Genomic DNA, 19,110 nt, shown 5'->3' on the forward strand with positions numbered 1-19,110 from the left:
TATATATATATATATGTATATATATAGATATATTTAACTTTAACCCTTCTTCGTCTCTCTTTGATAGCAACTAAAAATAATCTAAAGAAACATCAAATTCTTCTCTTCAGTCTGTTAGCTGTTGTAACAACGTTCTGTTTACACGCAAACATTCCCCTTTGACATCACTTCCTGTTTCTTCACAAGCCAATATCTCAACAACTGTTCATCTGAGCGATGCGGAATTTGTTTTGCAGCACGTTATCAGTGTTATCTTTTCAAAAATGCATTCATGTTTATTACAAAAATTTGACGCCACAGGCACTTTAACTGTGTGTAGTTTTCACCTGTATGCTGTAAGTGTGCCCTCCTTTGAGGCCCTCTATGAAAGCGACCACCATGTGGGGTTCACCGTGGACGTTGTCAAGGCTGATATTTTTAACCAGCTGGTCCTTCTCATACACAAACAGGTAATATGCGGTGATGTTTCCATTGGGTTCTTCAGGAGGACTGAAGCTCACCCTCACCAGGTTCACTTCCTCTGGGATAACAGAGACGGTCACGTTCTTGGGAGGGTCTTTTGGCTCTGATTAAAGAGATGAAAGGATACAAAAGTCAAAAAGTCACGTCATGAGCTGAGATAGAGAGTGAATGACAGGATCTGAATGTACCTTCCTCCAGTGTTTGGAAAACAGTAGGCCCAACAGCCTTCCCATCCTCTAACGAAGCAGTAAAGGCGGTGATGGTAATGGTGTAGCGGGTGAACGCCATCAGGTTGGTCACAACAACAGCCATCAGCTCTCCTGGAGCTCGCACTGCAGAGAAGTTCACACCAGGCCCGTCCACCTGAGGAAACAGAGGCATTTATAAAAAAACTGGAAAAGTCTCGAGCAACAACCCCAGACTTAAAACCACAGTGATTTATCTCTGCAACTTCAAAACTATTATTACGGTTAACACACGCGACCTGCACAAAATAGGAAGTCGGTCCCGAGATAACAGCCGGAGCTTCCCACGTGATGCGAAGGCTGGTGGAGGTGGAGGTCACGTTCAGGTTACGGGGAGGCGAGTCGGGATCTGAGGAGGAGAGATGAGCAGAAAAGAGACAAAACTGAAAAATGGATGTGCTGTTAACCTAAATGCAGCTGCTCAATTTATGCCCGGCAGACATGTTATTCACACAAGACTAAACAAAATCAAAGAAAATAAGGTCATTTATTCTCTCAGATACTGAATTACCACACTAAAGACTTTCTCTGCATGCATTAGTGCCATCAGGATGGATAAGTTATTATATTTAGGCAGTTAATACAGCGATTATGTTAATTCACAAGCTGACGTTCATGTCTCAGCTGTTACAAGCCGTTCGGTCAAACCTTTTAAAGATTTTAGAGGCTAAATTGGGGGAATATAAAGTATTACACGTCAGATGGATAACTTTAAACAAAGCTCTTTGAATGACTTTCTTTGTTCCGTTTTGTTTAATTTGACTCATTAGTCTGAAGATCTAAGTGGCAGCTCTCTGTTGATAATAGAAAACAGATCCTCAGTGTGTTGTTCCTACTTCCAGCCAGAGTCGTTGCATATATCCAGTGCGTGTATTCTCCAACTCCAGCGTTGGTCACAGCAGCCACTTTGAAGCGATAGTTTCTGTATTTGGCCAGGGACTGAAGAGTGACGCTGCCTCCTCCGGTGCTGTCCGAGGCATTCACTGACACCGTGAAGTCGTTGTCCACGCAGCGCGGGGCAAGACCGGCCTCCGGAGTCGGCTGCGTGTTTGGACCACAATCGGTGGAAAGCAGCTGCGCGACGACGCGGTACTCCTTCAGCAGGCCCGGAACGGACAGCGGCGGAGCCCACTCAAGGCTCAGATTGCTCGAGGTGATCTCAGAGACGCTGAGGAAGCGAGGGGCAGCTGGAACTGTTAGTAGACAAAAGGGTGTGTGTGTGTGTGGGGGGGGAGATTTAATCAAGCATCTGCTCTCTGTTAAAGGAGCACCAGCTGCGCTTGGATGTTTAAAATACCGCACCTGATTCAGAAAGAGTGGAAGCCGTGCAGTTCACCTCGTCTCCTGCTCCGGCAGAGTTGACTGCGGCTATTACAAATGCATAACGCTGCTCTGGTGACAGCCCCGTCAGCGTGTATCCAGGTGTGTGGGTCTGGTGTGTGGAGATCTGCAGTTCAGCTTCGATTATGATCTCGTAAAACAGAATCTGTCCGTTGGGGTTGGCTGGAGTGTCCCAAGACAGCTCAATTGAATCCCAGCTCACTCCAGAGCAGGACAGGTTTCCCACAGCTTCAGACACTGCAGACAGACAGAACGAGAGGGAGGTAAACAGTCAAACTAAAATGCCTTTATGTCTGAATGTAGTCCTATTACAAAGTGCAGAAAAAATACATTAAAAATCTAAATATTGCAACTTACTCAGTTTTTCTATTATAGTGAAAGCAACTGTTCTTCAAAGAGCTCTTCACAACTATGTGAAGTCTTACTCTGTATGGTTCCACTGTGTGTTTTAGGCCCAACTATCAGCTGTGCAGGAAATTGCTTTGTTTACAGATTCTCTAGTTTCCACACATGGCTTAAAAACATGCATGATTTTAAACCTGTGGAGCCTTGTGGTCAGAGTGTTCTCAGTTTGGAGAAGAAAGAAGGAATTTGGACACATTATCCACCAAATTTTGAAAAGAAGAATAACGTTTTACTTTCAGAAACAACGTAAACTAAAATTGTCATGGTAATGCAAATTTGTGCATCTTACACTATATTACATTTTATTATTTTCTCACTATTTTCTCAACCAAAAGCTTCTGTTGGTCCACACCACTGTGTATTACATCCTGTCAAAGGTGAGCATGTCCAAAATTTAATTAGACTTATACATAACTAGGACTAGGGTTGGGCAGTATTGGCAAAAAAATGAATCACAATTAATTGTGGTATTTAGCCGATAACAATTAATATGACGATTAATCCCCTGTAGTCCCTGGACACCCTTATGGCCTTGTCACATGACCAATTTAGTGGGAAAGATTTGCTATTTGTAAAAAGCTGTTCCAAATTGTGTCAAAATTACAGACTTCAGACTATACATCAATTTTAAAATAGATAGATAGATATGTAAATTACACAACTTTTTTTTAATGTTTGTCATATTTGAAGCGGAGAGGAGCACCAAGCGGACTCTGCCTGGTGGCAATAATCATATTTTTTCAAAGTTTTCTGTAACAGTGTAATTTGTTAGCATTCAAAGAACTGGACAGTGATGACTCTGAGAATTGTCTGTAACTCTGACTGCCTTACAGATATTTGTTGTGTTTGCTAAGGCTGATTAGCTGTAGAGGCCATCTTAAACGGAGTTGATTCCTAAAGTTAATCAGCTGCAAATTTACATTCAGTGATTACTTTCTGAGAGAATTATTCAAATCAGATAAACGCACACGCAGACACGTGTTCACCCACTTCTCAGACAAAAATAACACAATATAGACTCTTGAAATTAGTTAGATCCTTTCTCTACCCGCATGCCTGTCTGTTCATAGATCTGCTTGAGAAGCACTTTGAACTGAATAAAACATCCGAATGTCAGCATCTAAGAATAACTTTGAACACCAAACTCAGCAGAAGCCTAAAACTGTGCGCCTGCACTTTCTTTTATGTGGGAACAGCGTGCAGTTTACCTGACTCGTTAGTTGTGAAGGTCACAGGGCGGCTGAATTGATTCCCGTGGCCCACTCTGGTGTAACTGTACACACTGATCTCATAGGAGCTGTGGGGCCGAAAGCCTGACAGGTGCTCCACGGTCGACGGACCAGAGGAATTCTACACAGGCAAACAGAAAACACACGCTTGATTAAATGATCCGGTCCTCATCGCTGGATAATATCAGCGTATCGGCACGCATATGTGCCGTTTAAGTATAATGTTACTGAGGAGGGATAGCTGGAGTGTGAAATTAGCCGGTGTGGAGTGTGTGTGTGTGTCCCATTGTTACTCAGAAGGAGCTTTCAGTGTGTGAAATTAATGGTACCCGATGTGTGACGGTTTCTGTGATGAGGTCTCGGATCCGGAATCCGTACTTTATCACCACTCCATTGGGCTCCAGAGGAGGCTCCCAGCTCAGCCACACGGATACTGCCGTGTGGTTAAATATAGTCAGGTTAAGTGGGGGAGACGTGGGGCCTGAAATGCAAAATAAAACCGACTTTAGATAAACCGCAACGATTAATAAAGAAGTTGTTTTTCAGTCAGCTGCCAAACTCACCCCCTTCGTCAGTATGAAGCTGCACGAGCAGGCTGGGCCCCGCCCCTTTACGCGTCGCAGCTGCAACCGTGAGATTGTAGGCCGTGTACGAGAGCAGGCCGGAGAGGGTGACTGAGGTGTTGGGGGTCTGGGTTGTGTTGGAGCCCCCGGGGCCAGACAGTGTCAGCGTGTACTCAGTTATTTCTCCATTGGCCTCTAGAGGACGCTGCCAGACCACCGCGATGGAGGACATGGACAGGTTTCTAGCCGACACTAAAAGTGGAGGAGAGCTGGGAACTAAAGAGACACACCCACGACAACGTCAGCATTGCAGTATGAGGATAAACACGTCTTCATCGATTTAAATCTGCAGGCAAACTCACTGTCATCATCTGTTCTCAGGTGCATCATCCTGGTTTGGTTGTAGGCAGGACCGGCCCCGGTTGCCGGTGTAACAGTCAGCACATATGGGAAATACTTCCTGAGCTTGGTAAACAGGAAGACATTATCGGTTGTGGTGTGTTTGATGGTTTTATTGACAGCTGACGTTCCCGGGCTGGTGCTGTTTGGGAATATGCCAGCTTCCTGTAAGGTGAGGATGTAGTAGGGCCGACCATTTGGTTCCATCGGGGGATCCCAGCTCACGATGATGGCCGTTGAGCTGAAGATCTGAGCTGTCAGGTTTGATACCGGGTCGCTCGGCACTGTGAGTGGAGATAAATAAAACGGCGTTAGTATTTTCAACAACAGATGATAAACTGTCAGCTTGACTCTGTTTTGAAGAATCAAAGCAGAGCATCAGCCAGACACAAATAATTTACAAAAGAACACACTTCTTGCCATATTTAACAAATATAAAGATTATTATTACCAAGATTGTTATAAATAACAAAATAAACAACATGTTAAAGTGAAACAATGAGAAATGACTTTACCCAAACAGAAAAATAGCAAAGCTGCAATACTATAAAAAAATGACAAGACATTAGGATAGGGATGTTGAACACTGAACATCTTGGGCTGAAAGAAAGAAAGATAGAAAAATACTCATCCTTTGCTTCTTTTTAGCCCATTTGGAAATATTGTACAAAGAAGGGGAAAAAAGAGTAGAGATGTAGAAAAAAGAAGAGATTTAGATGAAATATTTGTAAATTGAGTGAGCGGCCATAAGGAGCCGGGTTTTTGTGGGGAGCGGTCTAAGACCAGGGGAGTGAGACCCCGTTGGGCCTGGCTGTGCAGGAGACACAAGGTGCCCTGGAGATCCGGGTGTTTGGCTGATAGTGGAGCAGCTGGAGCACAGGTAGAGATATGGAGTCAGTCATCATTCAGACAGACAAAACTTCACAAAACAACAACAATGGCTAGCATGGACTGACTGGAGGCAATCTGCACCATTTTTCCAAAAATCACATAAAAACCCAGAGATGAGTTTTAGCACATTTTCTCCAAGCGAAATCGTTTCCACTGTCATTGCAGCACTGTCATTGTAAGACACAATAACTTTCACACAGCTTGAAACGATTGATCCTTATTATTAGAGTTTTTATGTAATTTTTTTAAAGGTAAGAGGAGGTTTGAAAAAAGTGTGCAGACTTGAACTCCAGTTATTTTTTGAAACTTTGTGTATGGATTTACATGTTCCTATTAACGTTATATACAGTTGTGTTTTTTGTGTGTGTCTGACTGACCATCCTCTGGCAGAAGCACGATTATTGGCTCAGACTGGACCCCTCCGTCACCCTGTACAGTGCTTGAAGTCATCCATATAGTGTAGTTACTGCCCCCAATCAGGTGAGTCAGAGTGTAAATGAAGGGCGAATCAGGATGGGTGTGGGCAGGTAAATCTGAAACAGGAATTTTCTGAATACAAAAAAAGAGCTGTGGTTATTTTCCCAAGCGGAGTCCAACATTCGAACATGTATTCTATAATAAAGTGCCTCTGACATGACTTTTTTGTAAAAAATATGAATGCCTTTATGGAAATATAACACTGATAACTTATTGCAAATAAAATTTCACACCGCTGGGATGAACATTTGTTGAGATATTAGCATGTGAAGTAACAGGAAGTGATGTCAAAGGGGAATGTCTGAATGGGAACAGAGCGTTGCTAAAATGGCCGACAACACAGCCTGATTATTTTAAGTCACTATCAAAGAAAGATGAAGAATCAGAGTTCAAACAATAATGTACCAGGAAGGTCCTTTACTTAGAGTTCCCCTTTGATGTCACCTCCTGTTACACTTTGGCGGAGCCAAGATCAAAAGAAAATACGCCAGTTATGTGGTTATTATTATTATTTTTTACTTTTTGTATTTAGGATATGCATGTCATAGGCACTTTTGCTGACAAGAGGAGGCACATCTTGGACAGGTCACCAATCTATCAAGAGACTTAGAAAAATGGACAAACATTCACTAACTCACACTCACACACCTAGGGACAATTTAGAGTTATCAATTAACCTACATGCATAATTATGGTCTGTGGGAGGAAATAGCAGTACGTGTGGAAAACCCAGGTATGAACTAGAGTAAGCAGGCAAGCTCAAATCATAAAGGCCCTAGCTGGGAATTAAACTTGCAACCTTCTTGAAGCAAGCAAACATTGTCCAGTTAAACTGCACCACCATGCAGCACCAGACGTCTCTCATTCTTGGTGTTTTACTGACACACCTGAAAGCTCCAGAACAGGAAAACAGATGAAGTGTTGGTTTTTAAGAGATGCTCAGACTCACTAATCAACAGTTAATCAACATGTTTGATTAGCAGCGCCTTGATGCTATTTACCCTTACTATTTATACGAAAGCAGTAAGAGCATAATTAGGTTCATGCTGCTCTTTTAGGTTGCACAAAATAAACAACACAGCCCAACACTGAATGTTGTGTGTTGTCATTCTTCTGAGGTCATATTTATTTGGACCACAAAGGTTTCTTTGCATTTATTTTCAATCAAGAGCAGCTGTGTCCAAATTCAGGGGCCGCATCCTTCGAAGGACTACTTGGGCCAGGTTCTTTGTGGACCACAATGACGAAGAAAGTGGCTGTGAATTTGGACTGTCTAGCGCTAAACCGAAGCAATGAAAATCGAAAATAGATCAAGATTAGCAAAATATTAATATATTAATATTATAAATCATGCAGTTATAAATGCAGATGACATTTTAAAAGCAGCAGGAAATTCAAGGCTGCTTTGTTCCAAAACAATTGGATTATCTATTTGGCTCCCAGCGGCACGGCCTTGAGGGCAGTGTTTATCTCAATCTCCCCAGGATGGAATGTCGACAAAGAGCTTGATTCGCTCCCACCCCCATCACCCGTGTTGGACCCGGCCCCGGAACTCAATGGCTGAAGAGGAGGAAACTCTGAACTTTAGCGAACTGAGTAGAGATGATAACATCATGTGACTATGGACTCTAGAGGGGGCCAGGGTTGGGTCCTAGCACAGATCCCCCCCCCTCAATGCCACCTATTCCTCTGAACCCGCCCCATCTTACCTCCCCTTTATGTGTTGTTGATCCCCAGCCCCCACCCTTCCTTAGCTCCTTGCTCTATGCGAGTAGTTTTTTTGAGCATATGATTCTGTGTTTCTGTGTCTGTGTAAACATAGGATCAGAGCATCTTTTTTTTAAACTCAATTTTCCTATTGTGTGCATTCCAAGCTGCAAAAGGTATAGCGCGACTGTGGTTGCAAAAGACCTTGGACATTTGTTCCCCCATGTTTGTTTTGTGTCTTTCATCTGAATGGATCTTCTAAACTGCAATTTCATTCTGCATTGCATCTGTGATGTTGTGTTGAATGAAAATAAAGCTGATTCTGATCTGATTCTGAAATTAACAAAACTGGCTTAGAGGCAATACATGAAGAACTAAGGGGCCTGCCATACGAACTCATTTACAATGATTTCTGACAAGAATAATAATGCTGAAAAACATGTCTATGCAAATGACAAACGCATAAAAACACAACCTCTTTAAACATTTAATCTTCATCGGCCCGCAAAGCATCTCGGGATAGGGTAAGCTGTGAAGGATACACCGGACCCATACCTCAAATCAACTGTACCTCAAATTCGGCACTTTGCTTTGACACAATTTGAATTCAAATTTGGCCTTTGAAAGATGCAACCCCTGAATTTGCACACAACCTTATATTCCCAGTAAATTCTTACCTTTTCTGCCATAGTGTTGTTTTCAGTGATGTAAATAGTGTAGAGCACAATAATCCCATTAGGCTCAGTAGGTGGAAGCCACATCAAGGTGACAGAGGAAGCAGTCACATTTACAAAAGTCACATTCTGCGGGGGATCGAATGGCTCTGAAAGTAGGGACAGAAAAAAAAGAGAAACCCCACAGACGGTTTATAAAGCATCAGACAAAACATATGGTTTGTCTGCAAACTGTGGTCAAAACAGACAAAACAAATGTCTGTGGTACCGGCTTCACTGGTGGTAAAGCTGATATAGATCAGCACTCCTCCATCTCCCAGTCGGGTCCAGCTGGAGACAGAGGCATTGTAGCGACTCTCAGAGTCCACATTAATAACCACAGACGTTTGTGTCACATTCTGCCACAGCTCACTCGTTTTATTCCTAACAAAGGAGACAAACATTCATGCGGAACTGGGCCTTCTTTTCAAACAGGAAAAAAAAAGCTCTAAAGAACTCACCAAACTCTGACAATGTAGTAGAGGATGTCTGAATTCGGATTACGCGGTGGTTCCCATGACAACTCTACCTCATAATCTGACAACTTCCTGGCTTTGAGGAACTGAGGGGGAGTGTCTGGAGCTGAGACAAATGAGACTTATGGAATCTGAAAAGTTAAGGTGAAGTTATTTCTCATAAGGTTTAAAGTTTTATAAGTCAGGAGCTGGGATATCTCCAAAGGCAAATGCAGAGAAAGGGACGGAATAATGTCCTGAAAAGAAAGAAGACGTAGATTTAGTTTGTGAAGAAGATGCTTGTGACTCTCAGACCTGAAGAAAGAACCGGGGATCACCGAGGCCGAGGAAAAACCTGTGATGTAACATTATTTGCATGAGGTGAAACAGAGATTGAGGAGAGGAAAGCCTGGAGGAAAAACGCGGATTTAATCAGATGCCCTTCAAACATCATCAGCCAGTCGAGCTGCGATCATTCAGAGCCCTGGAAGTGAAAAGGAACCCTCCGCCCCCTCCTCACCATCCTCTAGTGTGGTGATGTTGAGCGGCTCGCTGCTGTGGTTTCCCGGCCCGGCTCGGGTGTGCGCCTGAACCACGACGCGGTACTGCGTGTACTTCCTCAGGTGCGTGATGAGGATGAAGCTGCCCGGCGAGGTGAGGTTCACGTGGTGCGTGGAGTTCCAGAGGTCCAGGCTGTAGTGGGTGATGACGCCGTTGGGCAGCAGAGGAGGACGCCACGTCACGTTCACCTCGCTGGGACTCACCGACTCGTAGGAGAGTCCAAACGGGGGACTGCCTGGAACTGCAGGTGAAAGAAACGGCTAGTAGTAATCGTCGAGTCTTTCGCACCACGGTTGAATCTTTCCACCCACCATCTTCTCCAGACAGAAGGAGCAAAGCGTCTGATGTCTGGTTGCCGTTGCCGTACCGCGTGTACGCCCTCACAGACACGTTGTAGTAGGAGAACGGCTTCAGCTCCATCAGAGTGACTCTGTTGGACGTGGTGTTCACCAGCGCAGAGAAGGACTCGTTTTCATACGAGACCTCGTAGAACTGGATCACTCCATTAGCCTTCTCTGGGGCAGACCAGGTCAGAGTGGCCGTCGAGGCGCTGGTGTCCACAACCGTGAGATTTTCAGGAGGGGAGTCAGGCTCTGAGAGAAAAAGAGATAAACAAAAATCACAGAAAGAGAATAACTTCATTTAATGAAAATTAGACGTCTTATAATTATTGATATTTAATGATTGGGAATTATTTTCACTCTGGCAAGAAACTTGTTTGATGATGCAACTTTTATGTCTTTACCCTTTCTCTATAGTTGCCTGTATAAATTCAGGGATAGTTTCATACCGTCCTCTAAAGTGTGAACAAAAACGTCATCCTCCTCCGACAGCGCGCTCTCTCCCACAGCTGTCGATGCAGCGACACGAAGCTTATAGGCAGTATACTTGTCCAGTTCTACACATTTACACAGAAAAAAAAACTAATCAGCCTACCTTTTCTAGGGAATCATCACATTAATAGGATAGCTCAGATGTTTTGAAGTGGAGTTCTGTATAATTAAAGTTGTTTTTAGATGACAGCAACTAATTTTAGTCTCAGCTCCACAGATTAGCTCATAAATCTGGTCAGATTTAAAGTGCCTGTGACACCAAATTTTTGTAATAAATATGAATTTGTTTTTGGTATTATAACATTGTAAACTTTTTACAAATAACATTTTGTGCTGCTGTGATGAACAGTTGTTGAGATATTTGCATGTGAGGAAACAGGAAGTGATGTCAAAGGGGAATGTAGAGCGTTGCTACAATGGCTAACAACATGGACTCTAGAGAAGAATCTGATGTTTCTTTAGATTATTTTGAGTCTCTATTAGAGAGAGATGAAGGAGAGTCAGAGTTCAAACAATATTGTTTCAATAAAAGAAAATCAGGGTGTTCCTTTTAAAAAACCTTTGATGTCACTTCCTGTTTCACTTTGTTTGAGTCATGTTCAAATAAAAGTCTGCCAGTTATGTGATAAAATTGGTAAAATCACTTGTATTATGCCAAGTTTCTTAAATATAAAGATGTTTTCTTTGACTTTTTGTATTTGAAGGATATGCATGTCACAGGCACTTTAAAGTGATGTTAAATGTTACAGTTCGGAACCTTCCCACAGAAACTTAGTTCAAAAGATAACTATCCATGTGGTAAATTTATTTATTTATTCTTTTATATATATAAACTGATTATTATTTCTTTCTGACAAAGCATAAACGTAAGCACCTGATATTATTATGTTGGTATTGTTCGTTTCCCATTTCCGGGCTCGATTAGTGCGCAGATTAAGGCCATAAACGGTGTAATGTGTGATCCATCCATTAGGACTGAGTGGTGGGAGCCAGCTCACACGTATGGAGGTGGAGCTGATGTTTTGATAGGCCACTTCAAGCACTGCACTGGGGACTTGAAACACAAAATATTTTATATTAATCCAAAGAATTCATTTGCAAGTTCTGTACTTTTTTGTTGTTGTATTTTAGACACTACCATGCGCCCACCCTGTTCACTGGTCTTCTCAGTAATATCTGTAGCAGGTCCTTCTCCTGCAGTGGTGGAAGCGGTGACTCTGAATCTGTACTCAGTGAAGGGGTTCAGATCTGACACCAGGTAAGACAACTTCTCAGACAAGACGTCCACCACCTCCTGCTTCACTGTTACGCCTGGAGCAAACGTAGAGACATGGGGGGATTGTAAGCATTGGGGTTCTTTTTAAAAGCAAAACAAAGTTATGCAGAGCTCACAGTTCCTGCCGCCACACCTGGAGTTCCAGACACGGCGGAGCTGAGCGTTGAAACGTGTGCTGTAACTGAAGCGACCCGTGTAGACAGGCGCGGCTGGCCCGGAGTCAGGGCTGAGGTGGAGGCGTTTGTGTGGGACTGCTCAGTCAGCCAGGGTGGAAGCGTAGCGGGTGGCGTGGACGTGGCGGTGAACGCGGCGCTCCCCGCGCTGGCGGAAGATCGAGAGTCGCCGGGAGTTTGTGACTCGAAGCGTGTGCTGGACTTGCCGACGGTCACAGTGAGGTGGGTTGGCGGAGCGTCGGTGTCAGTGACACGATCAGTGCTACTGCCGGCTGAGCGCGTGGAGATGGAAGCGGTCGTGTCGGCGGGCAGCGTGCGGGGAGCAATGGTGGCTGTGAAGATCGGCGGAGATGTGGTCGCGTTGAGCTCAGCCGATCTCTTACTTCGAATTTGCGTCAGGTTCGTGGAAACAAAAGGAGGAAGTGTCCCATTCTGATATAAAGAGGTTGTGTTCTGAAAGAAGAAAGAAGAGCAGCGGCTTTGAAACATTTTGATTCATCAGCAGTGGATAGAAGTGATACAAAATGTCTTCCAGTTTTTCCATTTTAAGAAAGACACATCCAGAACCTAGAGAAATATGGAAACATAACATTTTGATTCTTATTTTCAGGTTTATGTTCTAACATTTGAGCTTATTTATTATTTTAGGATTTGTGTATTTATAGAAATTAAACCATTTTCGTGGAGAACTAAACAATAATAATTAAAGACATAGCTTTCATTGAAGTTTCTGCATTCCTGGGTCCTACCTCATCTGAACCTGATATTAAGTATGGCAAATGTGTACTTAAAAGTAATCAGTAATTACATAAATATAAATTACACGTAAAGTTACTTTCCAATGGTTAATACAATTATTAACAAATGAACCAGATGCTGATCTGAAGCCTCATTAATTTAAACAGCTCTAACGCACATTCAGGCACAGAAGGTTGAGCTTTAAGCTCTTTGTTCTGGATTTACACTATAAAATTATGCTGCTAGCATATTAGTTGCAGAGGCGGTGAATATCAGCCTTTACCTCCGATGCGAGGGTGATGACCTGCAGCAGCATGTGGTCCACCAAGACCTGCAGCCTGTACTGGATTATGGGACCGTTGGGCTGGGCAGGGCTTCTCCAACTCACACGAATGGAAACAGAGTCTTCGGCCTCCGCCTTCAAGCTCTGCACTGCACTGGGTGCTGCTCAGAGGAACACAACATTTACACACAGACGCAAACTAAAACCTGGGCATGTGCTGACGAACTCGTTCAGCACGTTACTTTACAAGCCTTCTCACCCTCAGATGGTGTGATTGCAACTCTCCACGCAGCTGGACCCAGCTCTCCTGCTGCTTTTGCTCGGATGGATATGTTATACCTCGTGTAAGGAGTCAAAGCAGTGAAAACAAAACGCATGTCCACTGTGGAGTTCTCATACAGAAAACCTGAAAAGGACAAAAAAATATGTTGATATTTGATACACATCTGTTAAGTTAATATGAATGTGATTTTTGTAGGTGATTTTAAATAACCTGTAGGTCCATCAAGGTAAAGCACGTAGCTGAACTTTCCAGTGATAATACTGGGAGGGTTCCACGACACAGAAATTGCTCTTGACGTCATATTTGGCACAGCGAGGTTTTGTGGTGGATCTTCTGGAGCTGCCGTTTAAAAACACAAATGTTAAAAGACGATGCAACATTTCAGATTTTCAAACTCAAGGCCCGCGGGCCAAATCTCACCCTTGTTAACATTTTATCCAACCCCAGAGGTAACCCTTTAACTGTGAGATAGTTTTATAGTTTCTCTTCTTGTCACTTTCAATGCAGACTTCTCATAAAAGGAATCAACTTTAATTGCCTTTTCTGTATTCTCTTCTTGTTTTAAAGTCAAATATTTGGATTTTTAGTGATTTTTTTTACTGATTTGCTGGATTGTGATTAAAAGTTCTCTAAGAAGTAATAAATGAAAAAGTTGTGAATAGAGTGTAAGGCATAAGAAACAAAGGCTAATGATGTGTCTTTCCTAATGTTTAATTTTAAAAGGTAAAAATGTCATTAGCATTTCTGTAATAATAACTTGTTCAATAACATTTAAAGGGGACCTATTATGCTAAATTCACTTTTTAAAGTTTTTTTTTACTCAACTTTGGGTATGTACTTCTTAAAAAACAGTCGTAGGACCAAAAAAAATGCACCCAGGGGCATATTTACTGTAAGCACATATATTTTTAATGTATATTAATGACAAGTTTTATACTTCCTACATTTTGTTATGTCACAAGCCGTACGACAACCCACCGGAACCTGCGTTCAGCCCCTCACCTAGCAACCCCCGGGTGAAGCTCCACCTCCTCAGTATAAAAAGCCGACACGGTTGTTATTGTGCAATGCGCAGCTCATTTCACAACAAGCCTCCAATAGGGCAATGGGTAGAGTGCTGGACCAGAGAGTGGGAGACCATGTTTTGAGACCAACATGACACTAGTTTTAATTACTAGCCATGCTAACGTAAACGCTGGCTCTGGAGGATGAAGTTTGGAGGGCGTTACCAACAGAGCTCATTAACATAAAAAGCTTGTTCTGAACAGAAGTCAGAGCAGGCAGAACTAGAAAATTTTATTTAAATAAATTTTATTATCTGAGAATTATTTTGTGCATTAAATTGAATGAACATGGTCTGGATAGCCCACAGACATACCATAAAAATTTCTAGGGCCCATAATTGGTCTCCTTTAAAACCAATACATTTTTCAATAAATATTGACAGAAGTTGGACCTTGGCTTAAACAAAGCTTTGAATTTTGGCCCCCTTGTGTGACTGAGTTTGACACTGCTGCTGCTTGGTCTTTTTACACACCTGATTCTGGCATCCGAACCATGGTAGAAGCTATCTGTCCCTCTCCGTCCGAGGTGAAGGCTGACACCTCGAACAGATAAGCAGTGTAAGGTCGCAGCTTATCGACCCCCACAGAAATGGGGACACTCCAGGAGGCTGCAGGGGGGATGGCGGAGAGGGTGATGGACGGAGACGATGCTGTTATCTCCAAGGGACTAGGAGTTGCACGTGACAGGATTTCAGCCGCGTCCTGGGTTAGGACATAAAGTAGTATTTATGATCCAGATGTAAATTTAAATATTTTAATAATAAAAAAAAAGAATGAGAGGACTGCGTACGTTGCAGTGAGGCAGAGCTATGGTCATGATTTCGTCTGCGTTGACCTCCATGACGCGGACCGTCTGCGACGTACGAACGTTTTTCGTCTTGACTGCGAACTTTGTGATGAGGCCGTTGATGCGCTGCGGCAGGTACCAGGTGACCACGACGAAGGTGTGGTTCTGAGCGTACGCTGTCAGATTGGTCACCAGGCCGGGGGCTGCAGGAAATACACGAAAACACAAGTTTGCTCGCCTGCAGGATTTGTTTCAGATGCTGCCTGCATCAGACTACTCACGTGACTCATTAGTTTTTATGTATATAGGTTTGCTGAAGGCTCCTCTTCCCACTGGTGATTTAGCTGCTACCTAAAAAATAAAACAGTGTGTTTGTGTGTCCGTTAGCAAAATATTTTATGAACCACTGTACGAGTCTTAATGAAACTTTCAGAAAATAATCATCGAATATACTTCTACAGCAGCTATCATATTCCAGGTATAAGCTAATCTCAGCCACCGCTATAAAAATACTACTTTTAGAAAGGACAGATAGGTGTATATTTCTTTCTGTTTTTATGGAAAATGACACACAAATAATTCAACAGGCCTTAAGGAAGATTTATCTCTGGTTTATAAAAGCTATTGTTGTGGCCTGCCCTGTAATCTGGGATGAAAGGTCTGTGTGTTGTTCTATTCATAAAGCGAAGGGTCGACAGAATTGCAGGGAAGATATAGTAAAATGATACACGAACACACACACACACACGAGCACAAACGCTCCATGTGCAAGCATATTCACCAAGTGAGGCAGTCTTTTAAAGTCTGTTTGGATGAAGGTCATTGTGGGTTAATGAATTCTGAAAACTAATAAGCATGATCACGTTCAAGCTCTGTGACAACAGACAGTGGAAAGAGCCCCAGCTGATCCATAGATCTGTTTACCTGATTAATAATTGAATCAGGATCAATTACCTGCATTCAGCCAGATCAAGAGAATAGCCAGGTCTCTTTGTGATCCCTGCCACATCCAGATAATAAAAAGAGGACCATTTCAAGGAATGCTTGCTCTGAGACAAGCATAGATTGATGCTTATTGCAAATTTACAAATAATCCAAAATTTATACTGATTTGGTGTATATATGATCTAGATTTCTTCAAGAGAATAGTCTTTATTAGCTTTTGTTCTTGACCTCACAGAAGAAAGTTCCTGTTAATTGCTTTATAAATGCCAATAAATAAATAAATAAATAAATAAATAAATAAATAAATAAATAAATAAATAAATAAATAGTTTACCCTACCTGAATTTGATATGTGGAACCAGAGGTGAAGACAGTAAGCAGAGTTTCTGGTATGGCTAGGTTTATTTCCATTTCTGAGAAATAGGTTTTGGGGTATGGGCACATCTCCTTGTACCTAAAACAATAAAAAAAAAATAAATCTTTAGAGTATAAATCCTATTTCAACAACAGTAACACTTATATTAAACAAGTATCAGGTAAAAAAAAATTGGGAAGTTATTCATAGATTAGATTTGTCAGATAAAATAGAGTTGGCTGGAAAAACATGCCCCTTGATATAAACACTGCAGAGTCTTTTAAAATCCTGTCTGAAACATATTTTTACTTTGGCCTTTATTTGAGTTCAGTTTGAGTCCTATCAGGACTTTTATGTTGTAGTATTTCCTTGTTTTGGTAGTGGTTTTGTGAGGTTTTAGACAAATATTGCAGACTTGAAACAAGGCACTTTGATTACTTCACAACACATAACGCTCCAGTGAAGGAGAGGAGAAAACTAATGGGTTTTACGGACATAATGAATACTGGAAACACTTGGCGTGATAACAACATGGGGACAGGTGAGAGTGGGCGGGGCAGGATTGAGGAATAGAGACAAAAGTACAAAGGATTTTCAGAAACACTGACAATGAGACACAATGAACACATGGAAGATATAGAAGCCAAACACCTTGAGAAATAAACATGAAAATAAACCACAAAACAAACTAAACACTGACTTCAATAATACCCCACTTTCTAAGGAATGGTACTATATGTCCCAAAAGACAAAAAGACTACCTGAGTTGAAAGGAAGGAGAGGAAAACCAGGACAGAGGGACCAAACAAAACAATAAATTCAACAACAAAAGACCATGTTGCCTAAAATCCCACATTCAGACTTCTTCTTTCCATTGACCTCCACTCCCACAAGTATCCATCTCAACGTTCAGGAACTATCACCTCATATCACCTAATCCTATTTGGTGTCTGCTGAATCACAAATAGAACATTTGTTGTTCTTATCAGCGGGAGTCAAGAACCAAAGGGGTTCTGATTGGTCACCCAAAACAAGTTAATCCTCTCAGACTTTCTGCCTCAAAAAACTGGGACAATAACTGTCAGTTATGTTGATTCCAAAGGATATTTACATCCAGAGAAAACAACATCTTACGACCTGTTTTTTTTTTCGGACATGTCGTAAAACTCTGGTCTCCAACATCAAAACTTATAATGTCATGACTTTTTCTCTCAAGACTGAGGGAAAGATCAACATCTACACCTATGGACAAAGTTAGGAACACCGTTGTTCAAATTTTTCATGAACTGACTTTTAAAATGAAAAACACACTCTTTCTTTTAGTGTCTTGTTTTACTTTACATTTTAGGCTTTATGTATGTTGTACCTTTTTAATGCCTATCTCTTGTGTTTCCTTTACAACGGAGTATTAGGACCACACGAGATTTTTAATTTTTTTTAAAATTACGAGAATAAAGTCATAATATTACGACATTAAAGTCGTAATATTACAAGATTAAAGTTATAATATTACGAGAAAAAGGTCTTATTATTCTAGCTTTTATACAAAAAAGCAAGTCAAGTTGTTCTTTAGAATTGCTTAAAATAAATTGTTAATATTTTAGCACATTAGCATCGTATTACCAGTAGAAGGACTTGGAAATTGTGCAAATGACTATAAACTGAAGCTGTGTTGTAATTAATGGATGCATTGACAGATTTAGTCGGCACATAGCTAATTTGGATGAAAGAATATTAATCTAACAGTGACCCAAGTCATCATGGACTACTTTATAAACACAGACACATGGCTGTACACAGAAGGTGTAGTGAAAATGAGGAAATGAGGAACGAAAAATGGACACGTCATGTAAGATTATGACTTTATTCTCATAAAATTATGACTTTATTCTCATAAAATTATGACTTTATTCTTGTAAATTACGACTTTAGTCTCGTAATATTATGAATTTATTCTCATAAAATTATGACTTTAATCTCATGATATTATGACTTTATTCTCATAAAATTACAATTTTAATCTTGTAAAAATAATAAAAAATCTTGTCGTATTTCCTTAGTTCCTTCAGTCTCAGCGTATAAACTTTTTCTACCTTATCACTGTTTTCAATTAACTTATATGTGTTACTTTATATGTGTTACACTTTACTGTATAAAACACAATTTATACAGTAAATAATGTTTGATTTGATTTGATTTACTAGTAAGTGGTAGGTTTTAGAAGGCCTTACTTCAGTTTCTCATTTATAATAAATAATCTGAATATTTTCTATAATGTTGAATTTTTTTTTTAGATTTAAGTGCGCAATCAAGGAAAAAATAAAACTACCTGATGACATATCCTTCAATGTTGTGTGCATCAGTCGGCATGGTCCAGGATAGCAATATCCCATTAGAACCGACAGCTTCCCCTTCAAGGATTACAGGAGGACCAGGAACTAAAGAGGAGAACATATGCATATGTGAAGACCAGCAACCAGATGAGCAGATCCTCAGTACAGCTGTGCAAACAGTTGTTGTGTGTTAACTGAAGCCAACTGGTGTCTCAGAGTTAAACATGTGTAACATATGTCTACTGTCTTATCACATTATTTAGTCTGTTGAGTCAAACTCCTGAGGATTTTTTATTTATTTAAACATCTATACGTTTGGTGGCCTGATCCTCTGAGTGTGTGCACGTGTGGGAGGGTAGATGTGCACGGCGCCTGCACGGATGTATTTTTAGGGCTGAAGCCTGATGAATAAGGCTTCACACAGCAGTGGCATTTCACTGACATTCACTTCGGACCCATTCATCCAGTGGTTCAAAAGCCCTGGGTTAAGTTACCTAATGGGAATTAAACAGTGAAGGAAGTATACACATCCTCTTCCACAGTGTGTGTGTGTGTGTGTGTGTGTGTGTGTGTGTGTGTGTGTGTGTGTGTG

At 41.4% G+C, this 19,110-nt stretch overlaps 1 protein-coding gene across 1 annotated transcript in view; it reads right to left on the bottom strand.

The window, feature by feature from the left end:
- Nucleotides 1-19,110, bottom strand: part of ptprq (protein tyrosine phosphatase receptor type Q) — a gene marked incomplete in the record, with an annotated part of 45,048 nt that overhangs the window by 6,462 nt on the left and 19,476 nt on the right. Inside the window, 27 exon segments of the mRNA XM_014003506.1 lie at nucleotides 327-565; nucleotides 651-825; nucleotides 947-1,056; nucleotides 1,544-1,900; nucleotides 2,010-2,285; nucleotides 3,662-3,803; nucleotides 4,012-4,163; nucleotides 4,246-4,521; nucleotides 4,608-4,928; nucleotides 5,913-6,084; nucleotides 8,397-8,542; nucleotides 8,662-8,816; nucleotides 8,894-9,014; nucleotides 9,408-9,689; nucleotides 9,760-10,041; nucleotides 10,239-10,346; nucleotides 11,156-11,335; nucleotides 11,431-11,592; nucleotides 11,691-12,183; nucleotides 12,752-12,912; nucleotides 13,011-13,157; nucleotides 13,245-13,373; nucleotides 14,572-14,800; nucleotides 14,889-15,088; nucleotides 15,167-15,236; nucleotides 16,170-16,284; nucleotides 18,515-18,623. Of these exon segments, the coding sequence (XP_013858960.1) occupies nucleotides 327-565; nucleotides 651-825; nucleotides 947-1,056; nucleotides 1,544-1,900; nucleotides 2,010-2,285; nucleotides 3,662-3,803; nucleotides 4,012-4,163; nucleotides 4,246-4,521; nucleotides 4,608-4,928; nucleotides 5,913-6,084; nucleotides 8,397-8,542; nucleotides 8,662-8,816; nucleotides 8,894-9,014; nucleotides 9,408-9,689; nucleotides 9,760-10,041; nucleotides 10,239-10,346; nucleotides 11,156-11,335; nucleotides 11,431-11,592; nucleotides 11,691-12,183; nucleotides 12,752-12,912; nucleotides 13,011-13,157; nucleotides 13,245-13,373; nucleotides 14,572-14,800; nucleotides 14,889-15,088; nucleotides 15,167-15,236; nucleotides 16,170-16,284; nucleotides 18,515-18,623 (5,309 nt within the window).

This window comes from Austrofundulus limnaeus, unplaced genomic scaffold (assembly GCF_001266775.1).
Source record: "Austrofundulus limnaeus strain Quisiro unplaced genomic scaffold, Austrofundulus_limnaeus-1.0 Scaffold19, whole genome shotgun sequence".
NCBI classification, from domain to species: Eukaryota; Metazoa; Chordata; class Actinopteri; order Cyprinodontiformes; family Rivulidae; genus Austrofundulus; species Austrofundulus limnaeus.